The following is a 25,562-nucleotide window of genomic DNA, read 5'->3' on the forward strand; positions in this document are numbered from 1 at the left end:
CATAATACGCATGTCTCCTTCTCCTATAAGAATGCAGAATCAAAGTCTCTATTAATGAGTCCTTAATTGGCAACCTGCACTGAGCCTGAAATACGAAGTGGGCACCTGTGATTTCTGTTCTGCAAAGAGTTAAGGTTAATGACATTTATCGTGAGATTGGGGAAAGTATCCTGCATGATAAAACTGGATTTATTCAGAAGGGCTATATTTCTCATGAATATCATCTTTTAAAGAATTTTTTATTTTATCAGGGCAACATACCATCTCTTAAGTAAAAGCTTGAGGGGATTATTGGAATTTTTGGACATTCTAGTTGAGGATACATATTAATTATATTTGTTTTCTCTGCACTGAACCCCATGGTTTGTTTTATAGAGAATGAGTAACAACATGTCAACCAGGAAAATGAATTCCAGGTTACATGATTGAAAAAATAATTCTTTTAAATTCAGGAGCAGAGAGGCCTTAGAAGTCTTTGCTGAAAATAAATCAGTGTGGTGTTTTTTTTCTCCTGTGGTTGCCATTACACAGTAAGCAGTTAGTAACCCTGCACTTTTTTTTTTTTTTGGCTGCGCTTCATGGCTCAGGGGATCTCATCTTAGTTCCCCAACCAGGGATTGAACTTGGGCATTCAGCAGTGAAGTCAGGCAGTAGCCACTGGGCCACCAGGGAATTCCCAGACCTGCACAACTGAAGTAGAACTCGTCATCAAAAGAAGGAAAGGAACTGAGTCAATCTTTCTTCAAACAAGATATTCATAGAAACTAAGCCTCTCAGTTGGTAAAGAATCTGCCTGCAAAGCAGGAGACCTGGGTTTGATGCCTGGGTCAGGAAAATCCCCTGGAGAAGGAAATGGTAACCCACTCCAGTACTCTTGCATGGGCAGTCCCATGGACAGAGGAGCCCGGTGGGATACAATCCATGGGGTCGCAAGTGTCGGACACCACTTTGCGACTAAACCATCACCACCAACATGGTATACACTGACACTGTTACTACTTCCTGAGGCAGCAAGACCTGTTGAAATCCTCCTACGTTCATAGTGTTTAGCAAAACAAAACTGACGCTCAGGTCACGAGGCCTGCTCGGTGACGAGGCTCACGTCAGCCTTCCATCCCTGGCGTGAGAAGAGGCAGCCCATCTTCCCCTGTGACATGCACCAGGCTGACTGTATGAACAACACCGCCCGCCTTCCGCATCCTGTGACTCGGTCAGCTTCGCTCAGTCCTGCCTCCTGCCTCACAGAAGCAGAGCCATGTGGCCCACAATCCTCGGCTTCCTGACTTTCGGTGAGTCTGGAAAGACACGGCAGGTTTGGTTTATGGTAGAAATGGGAGGTCTTCACACCACTGACCAGCTTCCCTGGATGAGGGTGCAAGGAGCATGGGGTCCATCGGGACAAGCCATCTCTGATGGGCTTTTCCTTCTTGGATTCTGTGTGAGTCTGAGGATCTGGGAAGCTGTGGGTGAGTCCTCCCCATCACTTATTTCTGTGTTCAGCAGAGCAGTCAGGGCTGAGATAGATGACACTGGGGTGTGGGGTGAGACCCCTGTCAGTACAGTGAGAGCCGCATGCCCTGTGGATCCCAGGTCCTCTATTGGCTTGATACTCATCTTCACTCTCCCCAGACGTTAGCCCAGCTCTGGACTCTGGACCTGAAGGGACAGTATGAAGTCTTGGAGCTGAGAGCTGGGGCCCTGAGTGCCATTTCTATCATCAGAGGGAGGCAAGCGGCTGCAGCCCACAGACCCCTCTCAGAGAAGGTGGCATCTCCTACCGGCCCTTCACAACAGGATCTGCAGGACCACCGGCTAGACCTGACCCTAAGGGAGGGGCTGGGCATCAGGCAGGGCCACCTGAACCTTGTCCCACATTTGATGGAGGCTAGCTAACAAAGGAGCGAGGTTCATGGTTTTCTTCCTTCTTTTCAGTCAAGTGGCTTTTTCTCTTCTTAGTTGTGTTACTGTTAGTCACTCAGTCGCATCCGACTCTTTGCGACCCCATGAAGTGGAGCTCACCAGCCTCCTCTGTCCATGGGGTTCTCCAGGCAAGAATACTGGAAGGGGTTGCCATTTCCTTGCCCAGGGGATCTTGCAAGCTGAGAGATTGTACCCTGCTCTTCTGCATTGCAGGAATATTCTGTACCGTTTGAGCTACAACAAATGCAACAGGGAAGTCCTTTCATTTCTTTTCCATGCATCAATTTCTCTGTGGTGTTTTCTTTAGCCTGCATCGTGCAGCATGCAGGATCTTAGTTCCCTGATCAGGGATCAATCCAGGCCCTTGGTACAGAAAGTGCTGAGTCCTAACCACTGGACCACCAGGGAATCCCCAGTGTTTTGTGTTTTGAGAGAAAGGTTCTCAAAATTTTGTCAACCCAAGGAATGATTCTTCTCCTGAGAGGATCACTTCTCAGAATCATATTCTTAGAATCTCCATGATGTACATCCTGGGTTGACTGTGTCTCTGTCTGTCCCCAAGCCCTAGGTATCCTTGAGCATCAAGGTGATGCAGTTTAGGGGAGGAGAGCTGGGAGAATTGAAGGAGAAGCGCCCATGAGGGCAGGGGGGAGAGTAGACTGTTCCTATTTTCCTCTCAAAGCCTGTGCCTCCATCTCTCCTAGGTGGATATGAGACGCCCTCTTTGTCAGCCTGGCCAAGCCCTGTGGTTCCCTTAGGAGAGACTGTGACTCTTCGGTGTCACTCCAATTCTCGACTTTCTGGATTCAGACTGTTCAAAAGAGATGGGACCAGTTTGCCCGAGCTCCAGTCACATGATGTCAACACCTTCACCCTTGGCCCGGTGACCAGAGAACATGCTGGATCCTACACATGTTCTGGATTCTACTGGCCTCTCTCTCTGTGGTCCAGACACAGTGACCCCCTGCAGATTGTGGTCACAGGTAGGAGGGGTCCAGCCAGCCCGAGATGGATGAGCCTGCAGGCAATCCTACCCTAGGTCCACATGCCAGTGCACCCAAGGCTACTCAGGATTCCGTCAGGAGCGAGCCAGTGAAAGAGAACCCACTCTGAGAGTTTAAACTCAGGGTGTTGAATAGATGGATGGAGTGCCTGAGCGCAGGAAGGAGGAGCATCCCTCGGCATTAGTTAGACAGGATGTGGCCACTGCCTGCCAGCAGGGAGGATGGGAACGACCCTGATCCAGCACCTGCCACCCAGTAGGGAGCTGTAGTCCCCTGTGAAGGAGCTGGAGCCCCAGGGGGGAGTCTCAAAAATGTCTCCAGAGGCATGAGGTGAGGTCACAGATGGGTTCCACTTTTCCTCCACTGCCTTCCCAATGATGCCAGTCATCAGCCACGTTATAAGAGATGTATGTGAAGGGAGACATCCTCAGAACCACCCCAGCCCCTCAAATGCAAATTAGGGATGGGAAGAGGCTGAGAGCATGGCAACTCACTCCAGTATTCTCGCCTGGAGAATCTCATGGACAGAGGAGCCTGGCGGGCTACAGTCCATTGGGTCCCACAGAGTCAGACAGGACTGAAGCGACTGTGTATGCATGCATGAAGCTGAGAGCAGATTCAACAGCTAAAAAGTTTAGAATAAACACAGAGGAGGCTGGAGGTCTTGAGCAAAGAGAAAGAGAAAAGCATGAGCCAGAGCCTGAGAACAAGGCTAGACAGAATGCAACAGAAGAGACAGGAAGGGTAATTGGCTCTGCTGGTTCATGGGGACATTTCTCATACCTTCAGATGTCAGTGGAAGCGCTGAGGTGGGGTGACCACTGAAGCTCACAACCTCTTTTCTCCTAGGTGTGTTCACAAAACCCTCCATCTCAGCCCACCCAGGCCCCTTCGTGCAGGAGGGAAAGAATGTGACCCTTCACTGTCAGTCACAGCTGTTGTTTGACAAGTTTATCCTGCACCAGGAAAATAGCACAGGGCATTTCCAGACACGTGGAGAGACGTTCACGGGCGGGCATGCCTCAGCTGACTTCGCCATTGGCCCCATGACCTTGAGGAGTGCGGGCACCTACCAATGCTACGGCTCTCTCAGCCGCTCCCCCTATGTGTGGTCAGCCCCCAGCGACCCCGTGGACATCATCATGACAGGTGAGTGTGTCCAGACCAGTGCCGTCTGCTGTCTGTGTCACAGACGGTCTGGTGTCCAGTCCAGCATCAGTACCGGGAGACAATGACAGGCGTGCAGAGATGCTCACACACTCAGGAGAGGGAACAAACCAGAGAGAGAGGAGGTGTGAACACGGAAGGGAAAAGAGAACAGAGCACCTGCCATGTGCTAAAGAGAAGACACAGCCGGTGACAGAGTGAAGCAGCAAGAACGTGAAAGAACGATCAATGGAGAAAGATGTACCAGAGCAGGGACCCAGCCAGTTCCCAGCTCAGGCAGCAAACGATGGTTGGTTAAGGGGTTGGTTTCCCACCTTCACGTCAGAGCTCCCTTCCTCTGTCAGGAGCGCTGTGGTACCAGACACCCTTGCAGTCTGGCCCCTGGGTGGTCAGGACGGAGGTCGACACCTTGAAGTTGCTCAGCCTTGTGGTTTAACGCATCTTTCTGCACAAAGAGGAAGCAGTTGTCCCTGCCCACCCTCCCCACTATGGAGTCCCGTCCAGCCCCTGGGGGTGGGCAGGGGAGCATTGACCACTCCCTTAAGTTTGAAGTGGTCTAAGGTCCAATGAGATTCTGGCAATCTCCCGGCCATAATGCCTATTTCTGGGTCAGTACTATGTTTTCTGATGGTCCCAGCAGAACCTAGTAGGTTCCGTCTTTCAAGAGAACCCCACATCATGTTGATTTTTGAAGTATATTTTTTATTTATTTTTGCTGAAGTCTAGTTGATTTTTGATCTTGCTAATTCCTGTTGCACATAAGACTGATTCAGTTGTTCTTATACATATATTTCTTTTCAGAGAAAGGATATTAAATGACAGTCCATTATTAAAGTTTTGTTTGAAGTTTTCCCTGTGCTGGGTATTCGTTGCTGTGGGGCTTTCTGTCCTGGTGGTGGGCGGGCTTCTCATGCAGTGCTTCTCTTGTTGCACACTTCGGGCTTTAATCCTCTATTTAGGACTTGAGTTTCTCAATGCTCTAAGATGAAGGTCTCCTCCTTCTAGGTCTGTCCAAGAAACCATCTCTCTCAGCCCAGGGGGAGCCCGTGATGAAGTCAGGAGAGAACGTGACCTTGCTCTGCAGCTCCGAGCATCCCTTTGACCAGTTCCATCTTCTCCGGGAGGGGAGGAACCTTGGGCGCCTGCTCGCGGGACAGCGGGACCCTCGCGTATCACTCCAGGCAGCGTTCCCTCTGGGTCCTGGGACCCCAGCCCACAGTGGGGTCTACAGGTGCTACGGCTCCTTCAATCACTCTCCCTACGCATGGTCAAACTCCAGCGACCCCCTGCTCCTGTCTGTTACAGGTGAGGAACCCTTTCCTGGCCCAGCTTTCTTGTTTCTGTTCAGTTGATAAGTTGTGTCCAACTCTTTGTGATCACGTGGACTGCAGCATGACAGACTCCTGTGTCCTTCACTATCTCCCCTTCATGGATCACAGCCTTGTCGTGATGAAGGTGCTTGTGTAACTGAATGAAGCTATGAGCCATGTCGTGCAGGGCCGCCCAAGACTGACGGGTCATAGTGAAGAGTTCTGGCAAAATGTGGTTCCCTGGAGGTGGAAATGGTAACTCACTGCACTATCCTTGTTTCCAGAGTGCCAAGAAGTGTCCCGTGCTTTACAATGCACTAAATCACATTGCATTGGCCAAGAAGTCCATTTGGCTTTTTCCATAACATCTTACTATATCACTGAGTTCTGTCTCAAGGGCCCTGTGCTGGTGTCAGGGGAACCTTAGGGCTTCTGGAGAAATGGAGGCAATGAGAACCAGAGAGGAAGAGAGATGGTAGATGGCATCTCAACCCGCTTCCACCTCCTGTATGGGTGCTCCTCATCAGAGTCCTGTCCATCCAGGCAAATGAAGAAAAGGGTCAGGGTAGACCCAGGAGGAGGAGAGGCTGGCTTGATTTGGGAAGATCAGAGATTGCATCTGCCCCTTGCTCTTAGTGTTTTCCCAGAAGCACCTCTGAGACACAGGTGATTTCCCAGTTAAGGAGCATTGATACTCATTCCCAGAGCAGAGAGAATGTCTCTTGCTTACAGCTGTCTTTCACCACAAGGCATAACCTTCCCACATCCTTCCACCATAAGTTCTCCAGGATGGAGGGTCTACTCAATGCATTCACAGGGAGGGACCAGAAGCTCTCCCCTCCCCCTTCAGTGTTCTGGGGGATGGCAGAGTAAGGACAGGCAGGAGGTCGTTTCAGAAAGAATAGTCCTCATTCAGTGGGTATAAGGAAGGTTACCTGCTCACCCCTTCTGTCTGTTGTCCCCTAGGATCCACTACAAGTACTTGCCCATCAACCATGGATCCACACACCACAGAAGGTAAGCAAGACAGTCTCCTATCTCAGCAAATTTCTGAGAAGACAGAGGGTTCCTGTGTGAGTGTTGGTTCTACCACCTCCCATTTCTGTGATTTGGGCTCCTCAACATCCGTGTCTTGTCAGCATTTGAGATCATGGTCTGTATTAGAGCCAGAGGGGGCATTGAGTTTCTCGTGCTCTGGGACTGGGATTTTCTAAATTGAAGAAAGAGAGACAGAGTGACTTGACCCCATGCTTAAGGGAGATGCTTCTCCTCCCTCCACCAGTATTTGAGGAAGGATGGCATTGGACAAGCAGAGAATTTTCGGGAGCACGTTAAAGATGGGCTATTTCTCTGTTAGTGTTTTATGAAGAAAACATTCCACAGTTGAGAAATAGAAGTATCTTGTCTTCTTGAGGATTCCATTCCAGGTATATGTGGATGGAGGGGGAAATGTATTGAGGATTAAAGCAGTCCCCATTCATGCAAAAATACCATGCCTTGTCATACGGGCAGCAGAGAAAAACTGCATCGGGGCCTGGGGGACCTTGGTTCAGACCTCTGCTGGTCTGCACAGCCTCTTTACTTTATCCACTGCTAGCATCTCTCCTGGATGCTTTGGTACCTGCTGGGAAGTGGAGACATAACTGATCAGGTTGAGAGCTGCTGACACACTCTGACACAAGGATACAATAAATCCTGTGTGTAGGGGCAGGGTGTATGCAACCAAAAACCAAACCTTCTGCCATTTGCTTGTTGGCAGAAGCACAGCTTCCTCAAGGCCACTCCAGCCAGCTGCACCTTCTCCTTAGGCTCTCCGTAGCCTTCATCTATACCAGCATCCTCCTCGCTGTTCTTATCTGTCACTGGTTTCCGAAAAAGTAAGTATGAAGAGCCAAACTGTCATTGGTGTTCTATGCAAAATCATAAGTCTGAAGGAGGGAAGCACAGCGTCATCTGACCCAGGGGGAGGTGGGCTCAGAGCAGAGAATGGCATTTTCACTTTCTGTAGGTTAAGAACTGATTTCCGTTGTTGTAATCCCCGAGGGAATATTGTCCAGAGAACCATGGAACCCTGTTCTTTTTACGAACATATGTGTTCATTTATTTCTGGCTGCAGCAGGTCTTGGCAGCAGCATGGGGGATCTTAACTGTGGTGCTGAGGTGCGGTTCAAGGCTCCAGAGCTCGCAGGCTCAGCAGTTGCAGCCTGTGGGGCTTAGCTGCTTCCCAGCACGTGGGGTCTCGGTTCTCCCACCAGGGACAGAACCCACACTCTCTGCACTGGGAGGAGGACTCTTTATCCCCGGCCACCAGGGACGCTCCAAGCCCTGTTCTTCCTTCCAGCCACAGCCATCTGTCCTTCTCCCCTTTATGATCTTGGGAATCTGCTGATACACATTAGAGGATGGTCCATAACAGAAGACATAGGATGGGCTCCGTGTGTTTGCACAGGTTCCTGAGAGTCCGTCAGTGGCTGGGCTTGTATATGGGATTTTTTTTTTTTAAATGAAGTAGACAGGCTCAGCAACCTGGGGCACACCCATGCCTTATCCTGGCTTTGATGGCCCCACCAAAGATACAGAGATCTAGAAGAATTGCCCCCAACCTAAGAGCCTTGACTCTCTTTCATTTGCAGATGTTGCCATCATGGAAGGAGAGCCCAAGGAAGACAGAACAGTGAAGAGCGAGGTGAGTCCTCCTGCCCAAACCCTTGCCATAGCCTGAGCCCCTACAATGCCCAATGCCCCAGCCTTCAAAGATCGCGTGTCAGTCCATCAGTCACACTTTCTTCCTCTCAGGACTCTCCAGCAGAAGACGTGATATACACCCCCTTGGACCACGGAACCCTCTCTGAGAGATTGTTCACTCCCACTCCCCTGAGCCCCATGCACCTCTGCTGATCCCAGTATGTATGAGGAACTCGTCGTAAACCAAGACCATGCTGAGCCCTGACCTGCCCCATCCTTGAGCACACAGAATGTTATAAAAAAAGACTGGATCTCTTTTGAAAGCGGTTCCTCTGTGGATACTCCTTCTCCTCCTGCAAAGCGGCCCAGCAGCTCTGAGGTGAAGAGTGGAGTCCAAGAATTATAGGATTATCTTCAGAAATCTCACAACGTATTAGTAATCCCCTGGCTATTCTAATACTCTATTTTAAGTATCAAATCTTTGGGGAGAAGTTATTATAATCAATTGCACATACTGGGTAGGTTGCCATGATCATCCAACTTTTTCTACAATTCCAGGAAAGCATAAAAATTTGCAAGTTGAGCCTTCAAATTATTCAGTTTAAAATAATAGAAAGCCAATTAAAAAAAAAAAACCTCTGTTCATTAATAGTTTACAAGGATGTACTTATTTACAAGACAGAAAGAGACTTGTAGACTCAGAGAAAAAACTTAGAGTTACAGAGGGGAAGGATGGGGGTGGGGAGAGATTGGAAGTTAAAGATTGACATGTGCCCACTGCTATATTTAAAACAAACTGCTTTCCATGAAGCAACAATAAAAGCAATGCAAGTTGGCAAAATAAAAAGATAAAGTATATTCTGTTTGGCATAGCCAATATGGTGCCACTAGCCATAGGAGTCTGCGTGTGTGCGTGCTAAGTCGATTCAGTCATGTCCGACTCTTTGCGACCCCATGGACAGTGTGTAGCTCGCTAGGCTCCTCTCTGCATGGGATTCTCCAGGCAAGAATCCTGGAGTGTGTTGCCATTCCCTTCTCGAGGGGATCTTCTTAACCCAGGGATCGATCCCACATCTCTCATGTCTCTTGCATTGGCAGACAGATTCTTTACCACTGAGCCACCGGGGAACACCCTCAACCTTTTCCCAGCTGTGGGCACTGGGAGTGCTGGGGTTCCAGGGCTAGAAACAGGACAAGATCCCCCTCAGTCTCGATCTGCACTGGCCGATAAAGTGCTTACCCAGCCGCGCGGTGCAGACACTGACTCTACACGTGTATGAAGTAAAGCTTTCGGTTCTTCAGTCACACCCACCACATTTCAAGTGCTCAGAAGCATCATGTGGCCAGGTGCCAGGGTGCTGGACAGGGCAGATGTTTAAACAGTCCCTCCATCACAGAGAATTCTACTGGACATTCCACTCCAGATCACTGAAGGGCTGCAGAGGGAACACTAGCCCCAAGGAGGCTTTGCACGTGTTGTGTGAATCCATCGATATTTGCACATTTTGTCTTTTTTGCTTCTTGTCACCAAACCCAAGGATTTGAGAATCTTGTCCCTTTTAAGTTATCAACTGGGTCACAATGTGGCTTGGCTCACCCAAGCGGAGGGATGAAGACCATAACACCATGAGGTCCCCGGTGTGAACTGAGCAGGCAAATGGGGTGAAGATCAAGCTCCAGGCCTTAGTTACTCATTGAGCTGTCTGTGTGTGATGTCTCTCCTGGCTTAGAACTAAACAGCCCAAGAATTCTTTCACCAAGAAAGGTCAGGATCACTAGAAGTGTGACAAGCTGGGCTTCTGTGTTGCTACTGTCACTGTTTCCATTTTTCCCCTAATTTCCCTCTTTCTGCCTTTAAGCGCTGGGACCAGATGTCATGATCTTCATTTTCTTGAATGTTCACAATGTAGACATGAACCCCAGTTATTCTCATATTTCTGCTTTTAAAAAAATAATTGAATGTTAGCATCTGATGCCAGCCTTCTGCTGAATCTGAGTTCTTCAACCACCTACAGAAATGGGTTTACCTGGGTCGTGGCTGCATTTCTGCTGTGTGACACCAATGCCTGGTCAGAGTAGGTGCTCTGCAATAATTTATGAACTGTCTGACGATCAGAAGGAAATTCCATTTCTGGAGGGGACTGGGAAAATCAAGTTCTGAGTCCTACTTGCAGCCAAGCTGTCTCGGCTGACTCAGGACGAGAACCTGGGTTCCTGGAGCAGGAGTTCAGACCAGGCAGAAAGAGGTGAGAAGTCAGATGTGGGCTGAGATGCCTTCTGAGCCCTGCCTGGAGACATTGGAGCCGGGTCCCTGGAGGGGCCGCCCCCTTGCCTGGGTTCAAGGCCTGGGAAACCAGCGGGTCAGCGGCAGCCCCCAGGGACCACATTCTGTTTGTCCTCTAGGGCCCCATGGTCTCCTCATCCCTACAGGGCGGTTGCGGGGTTCTGGGTGCTCAAAGCTGCAGACCTGCCTTCCATCCTCTCTGCACTTCTTTGCCTTGGCCAGATGTGGAGGGCAGGAAGGGACTGCAGGATGGCATGGGATGCCCACCTTCCCCCCAGTTCACGGGAACCTCAGGGCTTGGGCAGGTAGAGGGCCAGGGATCCTGACAGGAAGAGAATCAGCCCAGGCTTTTGCTGGCAAATCTCTCACTTCCAGGGCTGTGTCTGGGCCAGAGGACCCTGAATGCTGCAGGTGGGCCCCCCTGGGTCTCCTGAGACCCATGTCTCACTTGAGCCCTGAAAACTTGGTGGGGGTGAGGTGGGGGCTCTGTGACGCTGGTGAAACCTGGAAGGGCTCCTGACCTGAGCTGGGGAGTGAGGAGTGGGGAGGTCCTGGGACTCAGCCTCTGACATCCTTCCAGGGACCTCCCACAAACCCACCATCTGGGCTGAGATTCTTTTGGGCAGCTTCAAAGTGCCCATGTGAATACACTGAATGCAGACTTGGAATGTGCAAGTGAGTACACAGACCATCAAGGAGTATGCTGCAGTTGGCCTGCACTATTTGGAGCTGGAAATGGCAATGCATTCCAGTTTTCTTGCCTGCAAAACCCCATGGATCGGGGGCCTGCCAGGGGATAGTCCAGGGGGTCAAAAAGAGCCAGACATGACTGAGTGACTTCACTTTCTTTCATTTCATTTTAAAATTTCTTTATTTTACAGGTTTCATTTTCTAACTTTCATAATATATATATTTGAGTGAAGTTAGTTGACTTACAGTGTTTCGGGTGCACAGTAGGTGATTCAGTTATATATATACACATGGTATTTTTCAGATTATTCTCCATTTTAGGTTATTACAAGATATTGACTATAGTTCTTGGTGCTATATGGTAAACCTTTGTTGCTTCTTGCATATCTGTTTTTTTAATTGGAAAGTTAGCATTCTATGAATACATCTGTTTAAAAATTTATGGTACATTCCACTTCAGAGTTACGCTACACTGATAGTGAAAGGTTGATGCCAGACTCCCACCATGGCCTCATTGAAACTAAATGGAAAACAATGGCAATGTGAACTGTGGGAAGAAATAGTGAGTCTCCTTATGTTACTGGCGGGCTTCCCTGGTGACTCAGAAGATAAAAATCCACCATAATGCAGTAGACCTGAGTTCGATCCCTGGCTTCTGGAAGATCCCCTGGAGGAGGAACTGGCAACCCACCCCAGTATTCTTGCCTGGAGAATCCCCACTGACAGAGGAGCCTGGCGGGCTGCAGCCCATGGGATCACAGGGAGTCAGACACAACTGAGTGGCCAGGCAGAAGCACCATGTGACTGGTGGCAGGACAGATGACTACAGCAGTCGGGGAGTTGATAACACTTACCATTCAAAGGGAAAGCCACACACCTCTGGATCTGACTTCCTCTTGGATCTGTTCCTTCAGCTCTAACCCTTGGGCTCTGCTGTCTGTGCTTACTCATGCTGGCTCTTTGGTAAAAGAACATTGCCATGAGCTTGGAATAGAGGAGAACCCATTCTCAAGGCTGGAGAAGTCAATGGCAACACACTCTAGTATTCTTGCCTGGAGAACTCCATGGACAAGGAGCCTGGTGGGCTACAATCCATAGGGTGGCAGAGTCGGGCGTGACTGAGGGACTAAGACTATTCTCAGGGCTCTGGACTTGAAAGGTATGACACTTTCCCATTCGTACAGAGATAAAAATTTGGAGAACAGACAGAAACTTTTGTCTTGTTGGGGTCTTAAAGGGATATTATGAACAGACCTACATGGAAAGCTTCGAGAACAAAGGAATCCAGTATTAAAACTTTTCCACAGTGGAGTGGAAGTAAGTATACCTATTGCTGATCTGTGTTGATGTATGGCAGAAGCCATCACAGTACTGTAATTCTCCTTTAATTAAAAATAAGTAAATAAGTCAAGGGGAAAACAGGCTTGGAACAGGAATTCTCTGGTGGTCCAATGGTTGGGAATCTGCCTGCCCATGTAGGGGACACAGTCCCGGCCTTGAGAATGGGAAGATTCCACATGCCTCGGGGCAGTTAAGCCCGTGGGCCACAAGCCCATGTGCCTCGAGTGGGTGCTCCACAACAAGAGAAGCCACAGCAATGAGAGCCCTGCACACAGCAAAGAGCAGCACCCCCTTCCCACAACTAGAGAAAGCCTGTGCCCAGTGCAGCCATTAATGAATTAATTGAAAGTTGGCAACAGCCAGCTATACCTCCTCCCCTCTTAGAGTGTGTGTGTGTGTGTGTGTGTCTGTGTGTGTGTGTGTGTGTGTGTGTGTGAAAGTGTGAGTTCACAGGTGGTTATTTAACCTGTATTAACAGGTTATTAACCTGTCAGAATGGCTGCTATCAAAAAGTCTACAAGCAATAGATGTTGGAGATGTGTGCAGAAAAGGGAACCCTCTTACACTGTTGGTGGGAATGCAAACTAGTATATCCACTATGGAGAACAGTGTGGAGATTCCTTAAAAAACTGGAAATAGAACTGCTATATGACCCAGCAATCCCACTTCTGGGCATACACAGTGAGGAAACCAGATCTGAAAGAGACACGTGCACCCCAATGTTCATCGCAGCACTGTTTATAATAGCCAGGACATGGAAGCAACCTAGATGCCCATCAGCAGACAAATGGGTAAGGAAGCTATGGTACATATACACCATGGAATATTACTCAGCCATTCAAAAGAATTCATTTGAATCAGTTCTAATGAGATGGATGAAACTGGAGTCCATTATACAGAGTGAATTGAGCCAGAAAGATAAACACCAATGCAGTATACTAACACATATATATGGAATTTAAAAAGATGTTAACGATAACCCTTTATGCAAGACAGAAAAAGAGACACAGATGTATAGAACAGACTTTTGGACTCTGTGGGAGAAGGCGAGGGTGCGATGATCTGAGAGAACAGCATGGAAACATGTATATTATCAAGTGTGAAACAAATCGCCAGTCCAGGCTGGATGCATGAGAGAAATGCTCAGGGCTGGTGCACTGCAATGACCCAGAGGGATGGGATGGGGAGTGAGGTGGGAGGGTGGTTCAGGATGGGGAACACATGTAAATCCTTGGCTGATTCATGTCGATGTATGGCAAAAACCACTACAATATTTTAAAGTAATTAGCTTCCAAGTAATAAAAGTAATTGGGAAAAAAAATTTAAAAAAGAAAAGAAAGATGTGGTACATATACACAATGGAATATTACTCAGCCATTAAAAAGAATACATTTGAATCAGTTCTAATGAGATGGATGAAACTGGCGCCCATTATACAGAGTGAAGTAAGCCAGAAAGATAAACACCATTACAGTATACTAATGCATATATATGGAATTTAGAAAGATGGTAATGATGACTCTATATGCAAGACAGAAAAAGAGACACAGATGTATAGAACAGACTTTTGGACTTTATGGGAGAAGGCGAGGGTGCAATGATCTGAGAGAACAGCATCGAAACATATATATTATCAAGTGTGAAACAGATCACCAGTCTAGATTGGATGCATGATACAAGTGCTCTGGGCTGGTGCACTGGGAAGACCCAGAGGGATGGGATGGGGAAGGAGGTGGGAGGGAGGTTCAGGATGGGGAACACTTATAAATCCATGGCTGATTCATGTCAATGTATGGCAAAACCCACTACAATATGTGAAGTAATTAGCCTCCAATTAATAAAAAGAAGTGAAAAGAAAAAAGAAAAGATTCATGCACCCCTTTGCTCATGGCAGCACAATGTACAATAGCCAAGACATGGGAACAGCCTAGATGTCCATCGACAGATGAATGGATAAAGAGGATGTTGTACATGCCTACACACACACAGACACAATGGAATACTACTCAGACATTTAAAAAATGAAATCATGAGATTTGCAGCAGCATGGATGGACCTGGAGATTAACATAGTAAGTGAAGTAAGACAGAAAGACAAAGACAATTTTCATATGATATCACTCATATGTGGAATCTAAAAGGAACATATCAATGCAACAGGAACAGACTCACAGACATAGAGAACAGGCTTGTGGTTGCCAAGGAGGGAAGGATTGGGAGCTTGAGATTAGCAGATGAAATCTATTTTTACATAGAATGGATAAACAATGAGGACCTACAGTCTAGAATGGGGAATTCTTTCAGTATCTTGCTGTATTCATAATGAAAAAGAATACATTTGTCACACTGAATCAATTTGCTGTACAAATGAACTATACTTCAATAATTTTTTTTTAATTAAAAAAATTTGCGGTTATGTATCTGCAATGCAAGAGTACATGGCTGTCAGGGAATGTTTGACCAAGGATTCCTACGTGCTGTCTCTCATGAGTCCTTTGTCCCTCTTCAAGTGGAACAGCATGCTGCTCCCAGGGACTGAGGTCATTGTGTGAGGCAGGCTTGGGTCTCCTTTAGTAAACATTCTCTTTCGGACAAAACTGCTTAGTCTCGTTCCCCTTTCTTGAGATATGGATTGTCTCCTGACCTTGTGACTAACATTACCCCTTGTTCCCTTGGTAACGATTGCTGTATGTTTGGTTTTCTGATCTCTATCATTCCCGAAAGAAGTTTCTTGTACCACAGCCTATATATACTCATAGAAAAATCATTAAAGCACCTTTGCTCCATCAGAGCTTAGGTCCCTGGGTCTTTTTTTGTCTCTCTCTCTCTTTCTCTCTTTTATTTTCTTATCATCAACTCCGTACCACCAGGTTCTAGTCCACAAAAGACCCCAACACATGGCAGTAAAAATGCACAAACTGAAACAACAAAGAATACAGATCAATTTTGAAGCATGATATTAAGTAAATAAAAGGAAATTTTAAGAACCCTGACTGTCCTCACACTCCATTACATACATAATAATCAAGAGGAGACCAGATTTATTACCTAGGGAGCATAACTAATCTAAGCATCCCCACTCCTAGCAAATTGGTACAGAATCACAGCCCTTACTGAGGTTCTATCATGTCCATGAACAAATGCTGACCTGGGTGTGTGTCTGCCCTTGGAATCCTGAAACAGATGGAAAATTTTGTCCTGGTTTGGAACTGATTGTTGAGGACACATCCCTCACTCAAGCATTCTGGAGCTTGGAAGTCTCTCCTTTACACATTTTTATGTACAAAGCAAGGTTGTCCACCTTTTCTGGCAAAACAATTCCACACCCCCCCAAAAAAACACACAATCATTTTACACACATTTTTTTGTGTACACGTGTGGTCCTTGGATTGGAAAGGAAGAAAGAGAGAGAGACAGAAAGAGTGTGTGTGTGCAAAGTTTCCACTCATAGTCAGGAAATAATTTCAGATGAAAAGAATAGTCAGGGGAAGACAAATATCACATGATATCACTTATTGGTGACACTAAGAAAATGAACTTATTTACAAAACAGATTCACAGAGAATGACCTTATGGTTACCAGGTGGGATGGTGGGTGGGGGGAGCGATAGATTGACAGCTTGGCTTTGACATATACACACGGCTATACTTAAAATGGATGACCAACAAGGACCTATTGGATAGCACAGGGAACTCTGCTTAATATTCCGTAACTAGCTAAGTGGGAAAACAATTTGAAAAGCAATAGACACATGTCTATGTATAACTGAATCACCTTGTTGTACTCCTGACACTAACAGTTTCTTAATAACCTATACTCCACTATATAATTTTTTAAAATGTTCAAAGAGCCATAATACGCATGTCTCCTTCTCTGATAAGAATGCAGAATCAAAGTCTCTATTAATGAGTTCTTTTTTTTTCATTTACTTTTATTAGATTCATGTCAATGTATGACAAAAACCACTACAATATTAATGAGTTCTTAAATGGCAGCCTTCACTGAGCCTGAAATATGAAATGTGTACATGTGATTTCTCTTCTGCAAAGAGTTAATGTTAATGACATTTATCGTCAGCTTGGGGAAAGCATTCTGCATGGTATATACTGGATTTCTTCAGAAGGGCTATCTTTCTTATGAAGATGATCATTTAAAGCATTTTTATTTTATCAGGGCAACATGCCATCTCTTATGTAAAAGCATGAGGGGATTGTTGGAATTCTTGGACATTCTGGTTGAGGATATATATTAATTAGAGTTGTTTTCTCTGCACTGAACTCCCTGGTTTGTTTTGTAGAGAATGAGTAACAACATGTCAACCAGGAAAATGAATTCCAGGTAACATGATTGAAAAAAAAAATTGTTTTAAATTCAAGAGCAGAGAGGCCTTAGAAATCTTTGCTGGAAATAAATCACTGTGGTTTTTTCCCTGTGGTTACCATTAGACAGTAAGCAGTTAGTAACCCTGCACTTTTTTTTTGGGGGGGGGGCTGGGCTTCATGGCTTGGGGGATCTCATCTTAGTTCTCCAACCAGGAATTGAACTTGGGCGTTCAGCATTGAAATCAGGGAGTAGCCACTGCACCACCAGGGAATTCCCAGACCTGCACAACTGAAGTAGAATGCGTCATCAAAAGAAGGAAAGGAACTGAGTCAGTCTTTCTTCAAACAAGATATTCATAGAAACTAAGCCTCTCAGTTGTTAAAGAATTTGCCTGCAATGCAGGAGACCCGGGTTTGATTCCTGGGTTGGGAAAATTCCCTGGAGAAGGAAATGGCAACCCACGCTAGTATTCTTGCATGGGAAATCCCATGGACAGAATTCCCAGTGGGATACAATCCATGGGGTCAGAAGAGTCGGACATCACTTTGCAACTAAACCACCACCACCAACATAGTATACAATGAATCACCGTTAGTACTTGATAAGGCAGCAAGACCTGTTCAAATCCTCCTACGTTTATAGTGTTCAGGGAAACAAAAAGTGATGCTTAGGTCACGAGGACTGCTCAGTGACAAGGCTCAGGTCAGACTTCCATCCCTGGCGTGAGAAGAGGCTGCCCATCTTCCCCTGTGACTTGCACCAGGCTGACTGTATGAACAACACCGCCCGCCTTCCGCATCCTGTGACTCGGTCAGCTTTGCTCAGTCCTGCCTCCTGCCTCACAGAAGCAGAGCCATGTGGCCCTCACTCCTCAGCCTCCTGAGTCTCGGTGAGTCCGGAAAGACCCGGTAGGAGAGGGTTATGGTGGAAATCGGTGGTCTTCACACCACTGACCAGCTTCCCTGGATGAGGGTGCAGGGACCGTGGGGTTCATCAGGACAAGCCATCTCTGACGGGCTTTTCCTTCTAGGATTCTGTGTGAGTCTGAGGATCTGGGCAGCTGTGGGTGAGTCCTCCCCATCCCTTATTTCTGTGTTGAGCAGAGCAGGCGGGGCTGAGGCAGATGACACTGGGGGGCAGGGTGAGACCCCTGTCAGTACACTGAGAGCCGCATGCCCTGTGGATCCCAAGTCCTCTACTGGCCTTGATACTCATCTTCACTCTCCCCAGAGGTTAGCCCAGCTCTGGACTCTGGACCTGAAGGCACAGTGTGAAGTCTGGGAGCTGGGCCCTTGAGTGCCATTTCTATCATGAGAGGGGAGCAAGAGGCCTCACACCACAGACGCCTCTCAGACAAGGTGACATCTCCAACTCACGGTTCACAACAGGATCTGCAGGACCGCCGGCTGGACCTGACCCCAGGGGAGGGGCTGGGCATCAGGCAGGGCCACCTGGACCTGGTCCCATATTTGATGGAGGCTAGGTAACAAAGGAGCGGGGTTCATGATTTCCTTCCTTCTTTTCAGTCAAGTGGCTTTTTCTCTTCTTATTTGTGTTACTGTAAGTCACTCAGTCATATCCGACTTTTTGCAACCCCATGATCTGTAGCTCACCAGATTCCTCTGTCCATGGGCTTTTCCAGGCAAGAATACTGGAGGTGGCTGCCATTTCCTTGCCCAGGGGATCTTGCCAGCTCAGGGACTGTACCCTGCTCTCCTGCATTGCCGGAAGATTTTGTACCATTTGAGCTTTAACAAATCCAACAAGGAAGTCCTTTCACTTATTTTCCATGCATCAATTTCTCTGTGGTGTTTTCTTTAGCCTGCAGCAGGCAGCTTGCAGGATCTTAGTTCCCTGACCAGGGATCAACCCGGGCCCTTGGCACAGAAAGTGCCAAGTACTAATCACTGGACTGCCAGAGAATCCCCAGTGTCTTGTGTTTCGAGAGAAAGGTTCTCAAAATTTTGTCAACCTGAGGAATGATTCTTCTCCTGAGGAGAATCACCTCTGAGAATCATATTCTTAGAATCTCCGTGATGTCTGTCCTGGTTTGACTGTGTCTCTATCTGTCCCCAAGCCCCAGGTGTCCTTTAGAACCACGATGATGCACTTTAGGGGAGGAAATTTGCAAGAATTGAAGTGGAAGCGCCCATGGGGGCACGGGGGAGAGGAGACTGATCCTATTTGCCTCTCAAAGCGTGTGCCTCCATCTCTCCTAGGTGAATATGACAAGCCATCTTTGTCAGCCTGGCCAAGCCCCGTGGTTCCCTTAGGACAGAATGTGACTCTTTGGTGTCACTCCCGTTCTCCATTTGCAATAGTCAGACTGTTCAAAAGAGATGGGACCAGTTTGCCGGAGCTCCAGGGACATCATGTCAACACCTTCACCCTTGGCCCGGTGACCAGAGAACATGCCGGGTCCTACATGTGTTCTGGAGCCTACACATCTCTCTCTGTGTGGTCCACACACAGTGACCCCCTGCAGATAGTGGTCACAGGTAGGAGGGGTCCAGCTCAGCCTGGGATGGCCGAGCCTGCAGGCAATCCTACCCTAGGTCCACATGCCAGTGCAGCCAAAGACGTCCTCAGGATTGCCAGCCAGAACCTAACCAGGGAAAGAGAACCCACTCTGAGAGTTTAAACTCAGGGTGTTGAATAGAAGGATGGGTGCCCCAGCTCAGGAAGGAGGACATCCCTAGGCTTTAGTTAGACAGGAAGCAACCACTGCCTGCCAGCAGGGAGGAAGGGAATGACCCTGATCCAGAACCTGCCACCCAATAGGGAGCTGTAGTCCCCTATGAAGGAGCTGGAGCCCCATGGAGGACATCCAGCAATGTCTCCAAAGGCATGAGGTGGGGTCACAGATGGGAAATGTTCCACTTTTTCTCCACTGCCTTCCTAATTTTGCAAGTCATAACCCACATTATAGGAAATGTATGTGAAGGGAGACAGGGTATGCATCCTCAGAACCACCCCAGCCCCTCAAATGCAAATTAGGGATGGAATGAAGCTGAGAGCATGGCAACCCACTCCAGTATTCTCAGCTGGAGAATCTCAAGGACAGAGGAGCCTGGCGGGCTACACTCCATGGGGTCCCACAGAGTTGGACACAACTTAAGTGACAGAGTATGCTTCCATAAACTGAGACCAGATCCAATAGCTAAGGAGCTTAGAATAAACAGAGAGGAGGCTGGAGGTCTTGAGCAAGGAGAAACAGAAAAGCATGAGCCAGAGCCTGAGAACAAGGCTAGAGAGAATGCAACAGAAGAGACAGGAAGGGTAATTGGCTTTGGTGGTTCATGGGGACATTTTTCACACCTTCAGATGTCAGGGGAAGTGCCGAGGCCGGGTGACTCACTGAAGCTCACAACCTCTTTGCTCCTAGGTGTGTTCCCAAAACCCGTCATCTCAGTCCACCCAGGCCCCATAGTGCGGGCGGGAGAGAATGTGACCCTCCACTGTCACTCACCGCTGCTGCTGGACAAATTTATGCTACACAAAAAAGGCAGCAACGGGCATTTCCAGAGATGTGGAGAGACGCTCCCGAGTGTGCATGCCCCAGCTGACTTCTCCATTGGCCCCATGACCTCAGGGAGTGAGGGCACCTACCGATGCTATGGCTCTCTAAGCCACTCCCCCTATGAGTGGTCAGCCCCCACTGACCCCGTGGACATCGTCATCACAGGTGAGTGTGTCCAGACCAGTCCCTTCTGCTGTCTGTGTCACAGAAGGTCTGGTCTCCAGTCCAGCATCAGTACCGGGAGACAATGACAGGCGTGCAGAGATGCTCCCACACTCGGGAGAGGGAGCAAACCAGAGAGAGAGGAGGTGTGAACACGGAAGGAAAAGAGAACAGAGCACCTGCCATGTGCTAAAGAGAAGACACAGCCGGTGACAGAGTGAAGCAGCAAGAACACGAAAGAACGAGCAATGGATAAAGATGTACCAGAGCAGGGACCCAGCCAGTTCCCGGCTCAGGCAGCCAACGATGGTTGGTTAAGGGGTTGGTTTCCCACCTTCACGTCAGAGCTCCCTTCCTCTGTCAGGAGCACTGAGGTACCAGACGCCCTTGCAGTCCAGCCCCTGGGTGATCGAGATAGAGGTCAACACCCTGAAGTTTCTCAGCCTCGTGGTTTAATGCGTCCTTCTGCACAAAGAGGGGGGAGTGGTCCCTCCAACCCTTCCCATTAAGGAGTCCCTTTCAGCCCCTGGGAATGGGCAGAGCAGCGTTGAACACTCCCTGAAGAACGAGGTGGTAAAATATCCTGTGAGGTTCTGGCAATTTCCACTCCATAATGTCTGCTTTTGGGTCAACACAATGTTTTCTTAGGGTTCCATCAGTAGTTAGTAGGTTCCGTTTTTCAAGAGCAGCCCAATCTGGTTGATTTTTAAATATTCTTTTTCTGTTGTTGTTGAATTCTAGTTGATTTAAGATGTTAATTCCTGCTGTACATAAGAGTGATTCAGTTGTTAATTTATCTATATTTCTTTTTTTAAAAAAGGGTATTAAGTGACACTCCATTATTAAAGTTAAGTTGAATTTTCCCCTGTGCTGGGTATTTGTTGCTGTGGGGCTTTCCTCCTGGCGGTGGGCGGGCTTCTTATTGCAATGTTTCTCTTGCTGCACACTTCTGGCTTTAGTCCTCTATTTAGGACTAGAGTTACTTTGTGCCCTAAGATCAAGGTCTCCCTTCCAGGTTTGTCCAAGAAACCCTCTCTCTCAGCCCAGGGGGGGCCCGTGGTGAGGTCAGGAGAGAACGTGACCTTGCTCTGCAGCTCCAAGAGCGCCTTTGACCAGTTCCATCTGCTCAGGGAGGGGGAGAACCTTGGGCGCCTGCTCGCTGGAGGGCAGGGCCCCCGTGGAGCACTCCAGGCAGCATTCCCTCTGGGTCCTGGGACCCCAGCCCACAGCGGGGCCTACAGGTGCTACGGCTCCTTCACTCGCTCTCCCTATGCGTGGTCAGACCCCAGCGACCCCCTGCTCCTGTCTGTCACAGGTGAGGACCCTCCTCCTGGCCCAGCTTTCTTGTTGCTCTTCAGTCGCTATGTTGTGTCCAACTCTTTTCGACCCCCTGGACTGCAGCTCGACAGACTCCTCTGTCCTTCACTTTCTCCCCTTCATGGATCACAGCCTTGTCCTGGTAAATGGGCTTGTGTAACTCAATGAAGCTATGAGCCATGTCATGCAGGGCCACCCAAGCCTGACGGGTCATAGTGAAGAGTCCTGACAAAACGTGGTCCCCTGGAGGAGGATATGGCAACCCACTCCAGGATCCTTGCATCGAGAACCCATGAAGAGTCCCATGCTTTACAATATAGTAAATGAGATTGCACTGTGCAAAAAGTCCATTTGGCTTTTTCCATGACATCTTACTGTATCATGAGCTCTATCTCAAGGGCCCCATGCTGGTGTCAGGGGACCTTTGGGCTTCTGGAGAAATGGAGGCAATGAGAACCAGAGAGAAAGAGAGATGGTTGATGGCATCTCAACCCGCTTCCACCTCCTGTATGGATGCTCCATGTCAGAGTACTGTCTATCCAGGCAAATAAAGAAAAGGGTCAGGGTAGACCCAGGAGGAGGAGAGGCTGGGCTGCTTTGGGAAGGCAGAGATTGCATCTGCCCCTTGCTCTTAGTGTTTTCCCAAAGCACCTCTGACATACAGGTGATTTCCCAATTAAGGAGCATAGATATTCCTTCCCGGAGCAGAGAGAATGTCTCTTGCTTACAGCTTTCTTTCACCACCAGGCATATCCTTCCTGCCTCCTTCTACCATCACTTCTTCAGGATGGAGGGTCTACTCAACGCATTCATGGGGAGGGACCAGAAGCTGTCCCCTCCCCCATCAGTGCTATGGGGGATGACAGAGTCAAAAGACAGGCAGGAGGTCAACCTTCCAGAAAGAATAGTCCTCATTCATGGGGCGAGGAAGGTTACTTGCTCACCCCTTCTGTCTTCTTTCTCCTAGGATCCACTAAATGTACTTGCCCATCAACCATGGATCCACACACCACAGAAGGTAAGCAAGACCGTCTCCTATCTCAGCAAGTGTCGAGAAGACAAAGGGTTCCTGTGTGAGTGTTGGTTCTACCACCTCCCAGCTCCATGACTTTGGGCTCCTCAACGTTCCTGTCATGTCAGCATTTGAGATCATGGTCTGGATTAGAACCAGAGGGAGCATTGAGTTTCTCATGCTCTGGGACAGAGAATTTCTAAATTGGACAAAGTTGGTCTGAGTGACCTGACCCCATGCTTAAGGGAGATGCTTACCCTCCCTCCACCAGGATCTTTGGGGAAGGATGGTGGGGGTGGGGGGAGAAGAGGAGAATTGTAGGGAGCACTTTAATATGTGGTATTCTTTTGCTATTGTTTTATGAAATAAACATTCCACAGTTCAGAGATAGAAGTGTTGTTGTCTTCTTGAGGATTCCATTCCAGGTATATGTGGATGGAGGGGGAATTATATTGAAGATTAAAGGGGTCTCCAATCATGTACAAACACCATGCCTTGATGAGAGGGACCAGAGAAAAACTGCATAATTGTTCGGGGGACCTTGGTTCACACCTCTGCTGGTCTGCACAGCCTCTTTACTTTATCCACTGCTAGCATCTCTCCTGGATGCTTTGGTACCTCCTGGGAAGTGGAGAGCATAACTGATCAGGTTGAGACCTGTTGACACACTTTGACACAAGGATATAATAAATCCTGTGTGTAGGGGCAGGGTTTATGCAACGGATAACCAGAACTTCTCCCGTCTGCTTGTTGGCAGAAGCACGGCTTCCTCGAGGCCACTCCAGCCAGCTGCACCTTCTCCTTAGGCTATCCGTAGCCTTCATCTATACCAGCATCTTCCTTGCTGTTCTTGTCTGTCACTGGTTTCCCAAAAAGTAAGTATGAAGAGCCAAACTGTCATTGGTGTTCTACCCAAAATCATAAGTCTGAAGGAGGGAAGGACAGTGTCATCTGACCCAGGGGGAGGTGGGTTCATAGCAGAGAATGGTGTTGTCATTTCCTGTAGGTTAAAAACTGATTTCCATTGTTGTATTCCCTGAGGGAATATCTTCCAGAGAACCATGGAACCCTGTTCTTTTTATGAACATAGGTGTTCATTTATTTCTGGCTGCAGCAGGTCTTGGCAGCAGCATGGGGGATCTTAATTGTGGTGCTGAGGTGTGGTTCAAGGCTGCAGAGCTCGCGGGCTCAACAGTTGCAGCCTGTGGGGCTTAGCTGCTTCATAGCACGTGGGATCTCAGTTCTCCCACAGGGACGGAACCACACTCTCCGCACTGGGAGGACTCTTTATCCCCGGCCACAAGGGATGTTCCAAGCCCTGTTCTTCCCTCCAGCCACAGCCATCTGTTGTTCTCCCCTTTATGATCTTGGGAATCTGCTGATACACATTAGAGGATGGTCCATAACAGAAGACGTAGGATGGGCTCCGTGTGTTTGCACAGGTTCCAGAGAGAGTCCGTCAGTGGCTGGGCTTGTATATGGGGTGGTTGTTTTTAAGTGGACTAGACAGGCTAAGCAACCTGGTGCAACCCCTGCTTTTTTTGGCTTTGATGCGCCCACCAAAGATATGGAGATCTAGAAGAACTGCCCTCACCCCACAAGCCTTGACTCTCTTCCATTCGCAGATGTTGCCATCATGGAAGGAGAGCCCAAGGAAGATTAAACAGTGAGCGGTGAGGTGATTCCTCCCTGCCCAAACCCTTGCCATAGCCCGAGCCCCTCCAATGCCCAATGCCCTAGCCTTCGAAGATCGCATCTCATTCCATCATTCACACCTCCTTCCTCTCAGGACCTTGTAGCAGAAGATGTGATATTCACCCACTTGAACCACAGGAGCTTCTATGAGAGACTCTTCACTCCCGTTCCGCTGAGCCCCATGCACCCCTCCGCTGAGTCCAGTGTCTATGAGGAACTCGATGTAAACCAAGGCCATGCTGAGTCCTGACTTGGCCCCATCCTTTGGGCACAGAGAGTGTTATAAATTGAAGAGCTAGATCTCTTTTTAAAGGGTTCCCCCGTGGACACTCCTCCTCCTCCAAAGCAGCCCAGCAGCTCTGAGGTGAACAGTGGAGTCCAAGAATTATAGGATTGTCTTCAAATGTCCCACCACCTCTTAGTAATCCCCTGGCTATACTAATATTCTAACTATCTAACATTTTGGGAGAAGTTATTCTAATCAATTGCACATACTGGGTAGGTTACCATGGTCATCCTACTTTTCTGAGAATTCCACTAAAGCATAAAAATTTGCAAGTTGAGCCTTCAAATTATTCAGTTTAAAATAAAGCCAATTAAAAAAGAAACCTCTGTTCAGTAAGAGTTTACAAGGATGAACTTATTTACAAGACAGAAAGAGACTTGTAGACTTAGAGAACAAACTTAGAGTTACAGAGGGAAAGGGTGGGGGAGAGATAGATTGGAAGTTTAAGACTGACATGTGCACACTGGCGTATTTAAAACAAAGTGCTTTCTATGAAACAATAATAAAAGCAATGCAAGTTGGCAAACTAAAAAGATGAAGTTATTCTGTTTGAGATATCCAGTGTGGTGCCACTTGTCAGAAGAGGCTGTGTGTGTGCGTGCTAAGTCGGTTCAGTCATGTTTGACTCTTTGGGACACCATGGGCAGTGTGTAGCTCACTAGGCTCCTCTCTGCATGGGATTCTCCAGGCAAGAATCCAGAATGGGTTGCCATTCCCTTCTCGAGGGGATCTTCTTGACCCAGGGATTGAACCCATGTCTCTCATGTCTCTTGCATTGGCAGGTGGATTCTTTACCACTGAGCCACCGGGGAAGCACCTCAACCTTTTCCCAGCTGTGGGCACTGA

At 48.1% G+C, this 25,562-nt stretch overlaps 1 protein-coding gene across 1 annotated transcript; it reads left to right on the forward strand.

The window, feature by feature from the left end:
* The first annotated feature begins 1,366 nt into the window (after window positions 1-1,366).
* On the forward strand, window positions 1,367-24,553 carry LOC122421224 (immunoglobulin superfamily member 1-like). Its single transcript, XM_043437097.1, has 17 exons — window positions 1,367-1,466; window positions 2,625-2,903; window positions 3,774-4,073; window positions 5,097-5,396; window positions 6,368-6,418; window positions 7,161-7,278; window positions 8,035-8,087; window positions 10,284-10,332; window positions 17,570-17,613; window positions 17,755-17,790; window positions 18,944-19,222; window positions 20,110-20,409; window positions 21,422-21,721; window positions 22,691-22,741; window positions 23,493-23,610; window positions 24,361-24,408; window positions 24,525-24,553. Exons 1-17 carry the CDS (start codon window positions 1,367-1,369, stop codon window positions 24,532-24,534), a joined length of 2,436 nt encoding a protein of 811 aa, XP_043293032.1. The 3' UTR covers window positions 24,535-24,553.
* Window positions 24,554-25,562: the final 1,009 nt, after the last annotated feature.

The sequence above is a fragment of the Cervus canadensis genome, chromosome 18 (assembly GCF_019320065.1).
Source record: "Cervus canadensis isolate Bull #8, Minnesota chromosome 18, ASM1932006v1, whole genome shotgun sequence".
NCBI lineage: Eukaryota > Metazoa > Chordata > Mammalia > Artiodactyla > Cervidae > Cervus > Cervus canadensis.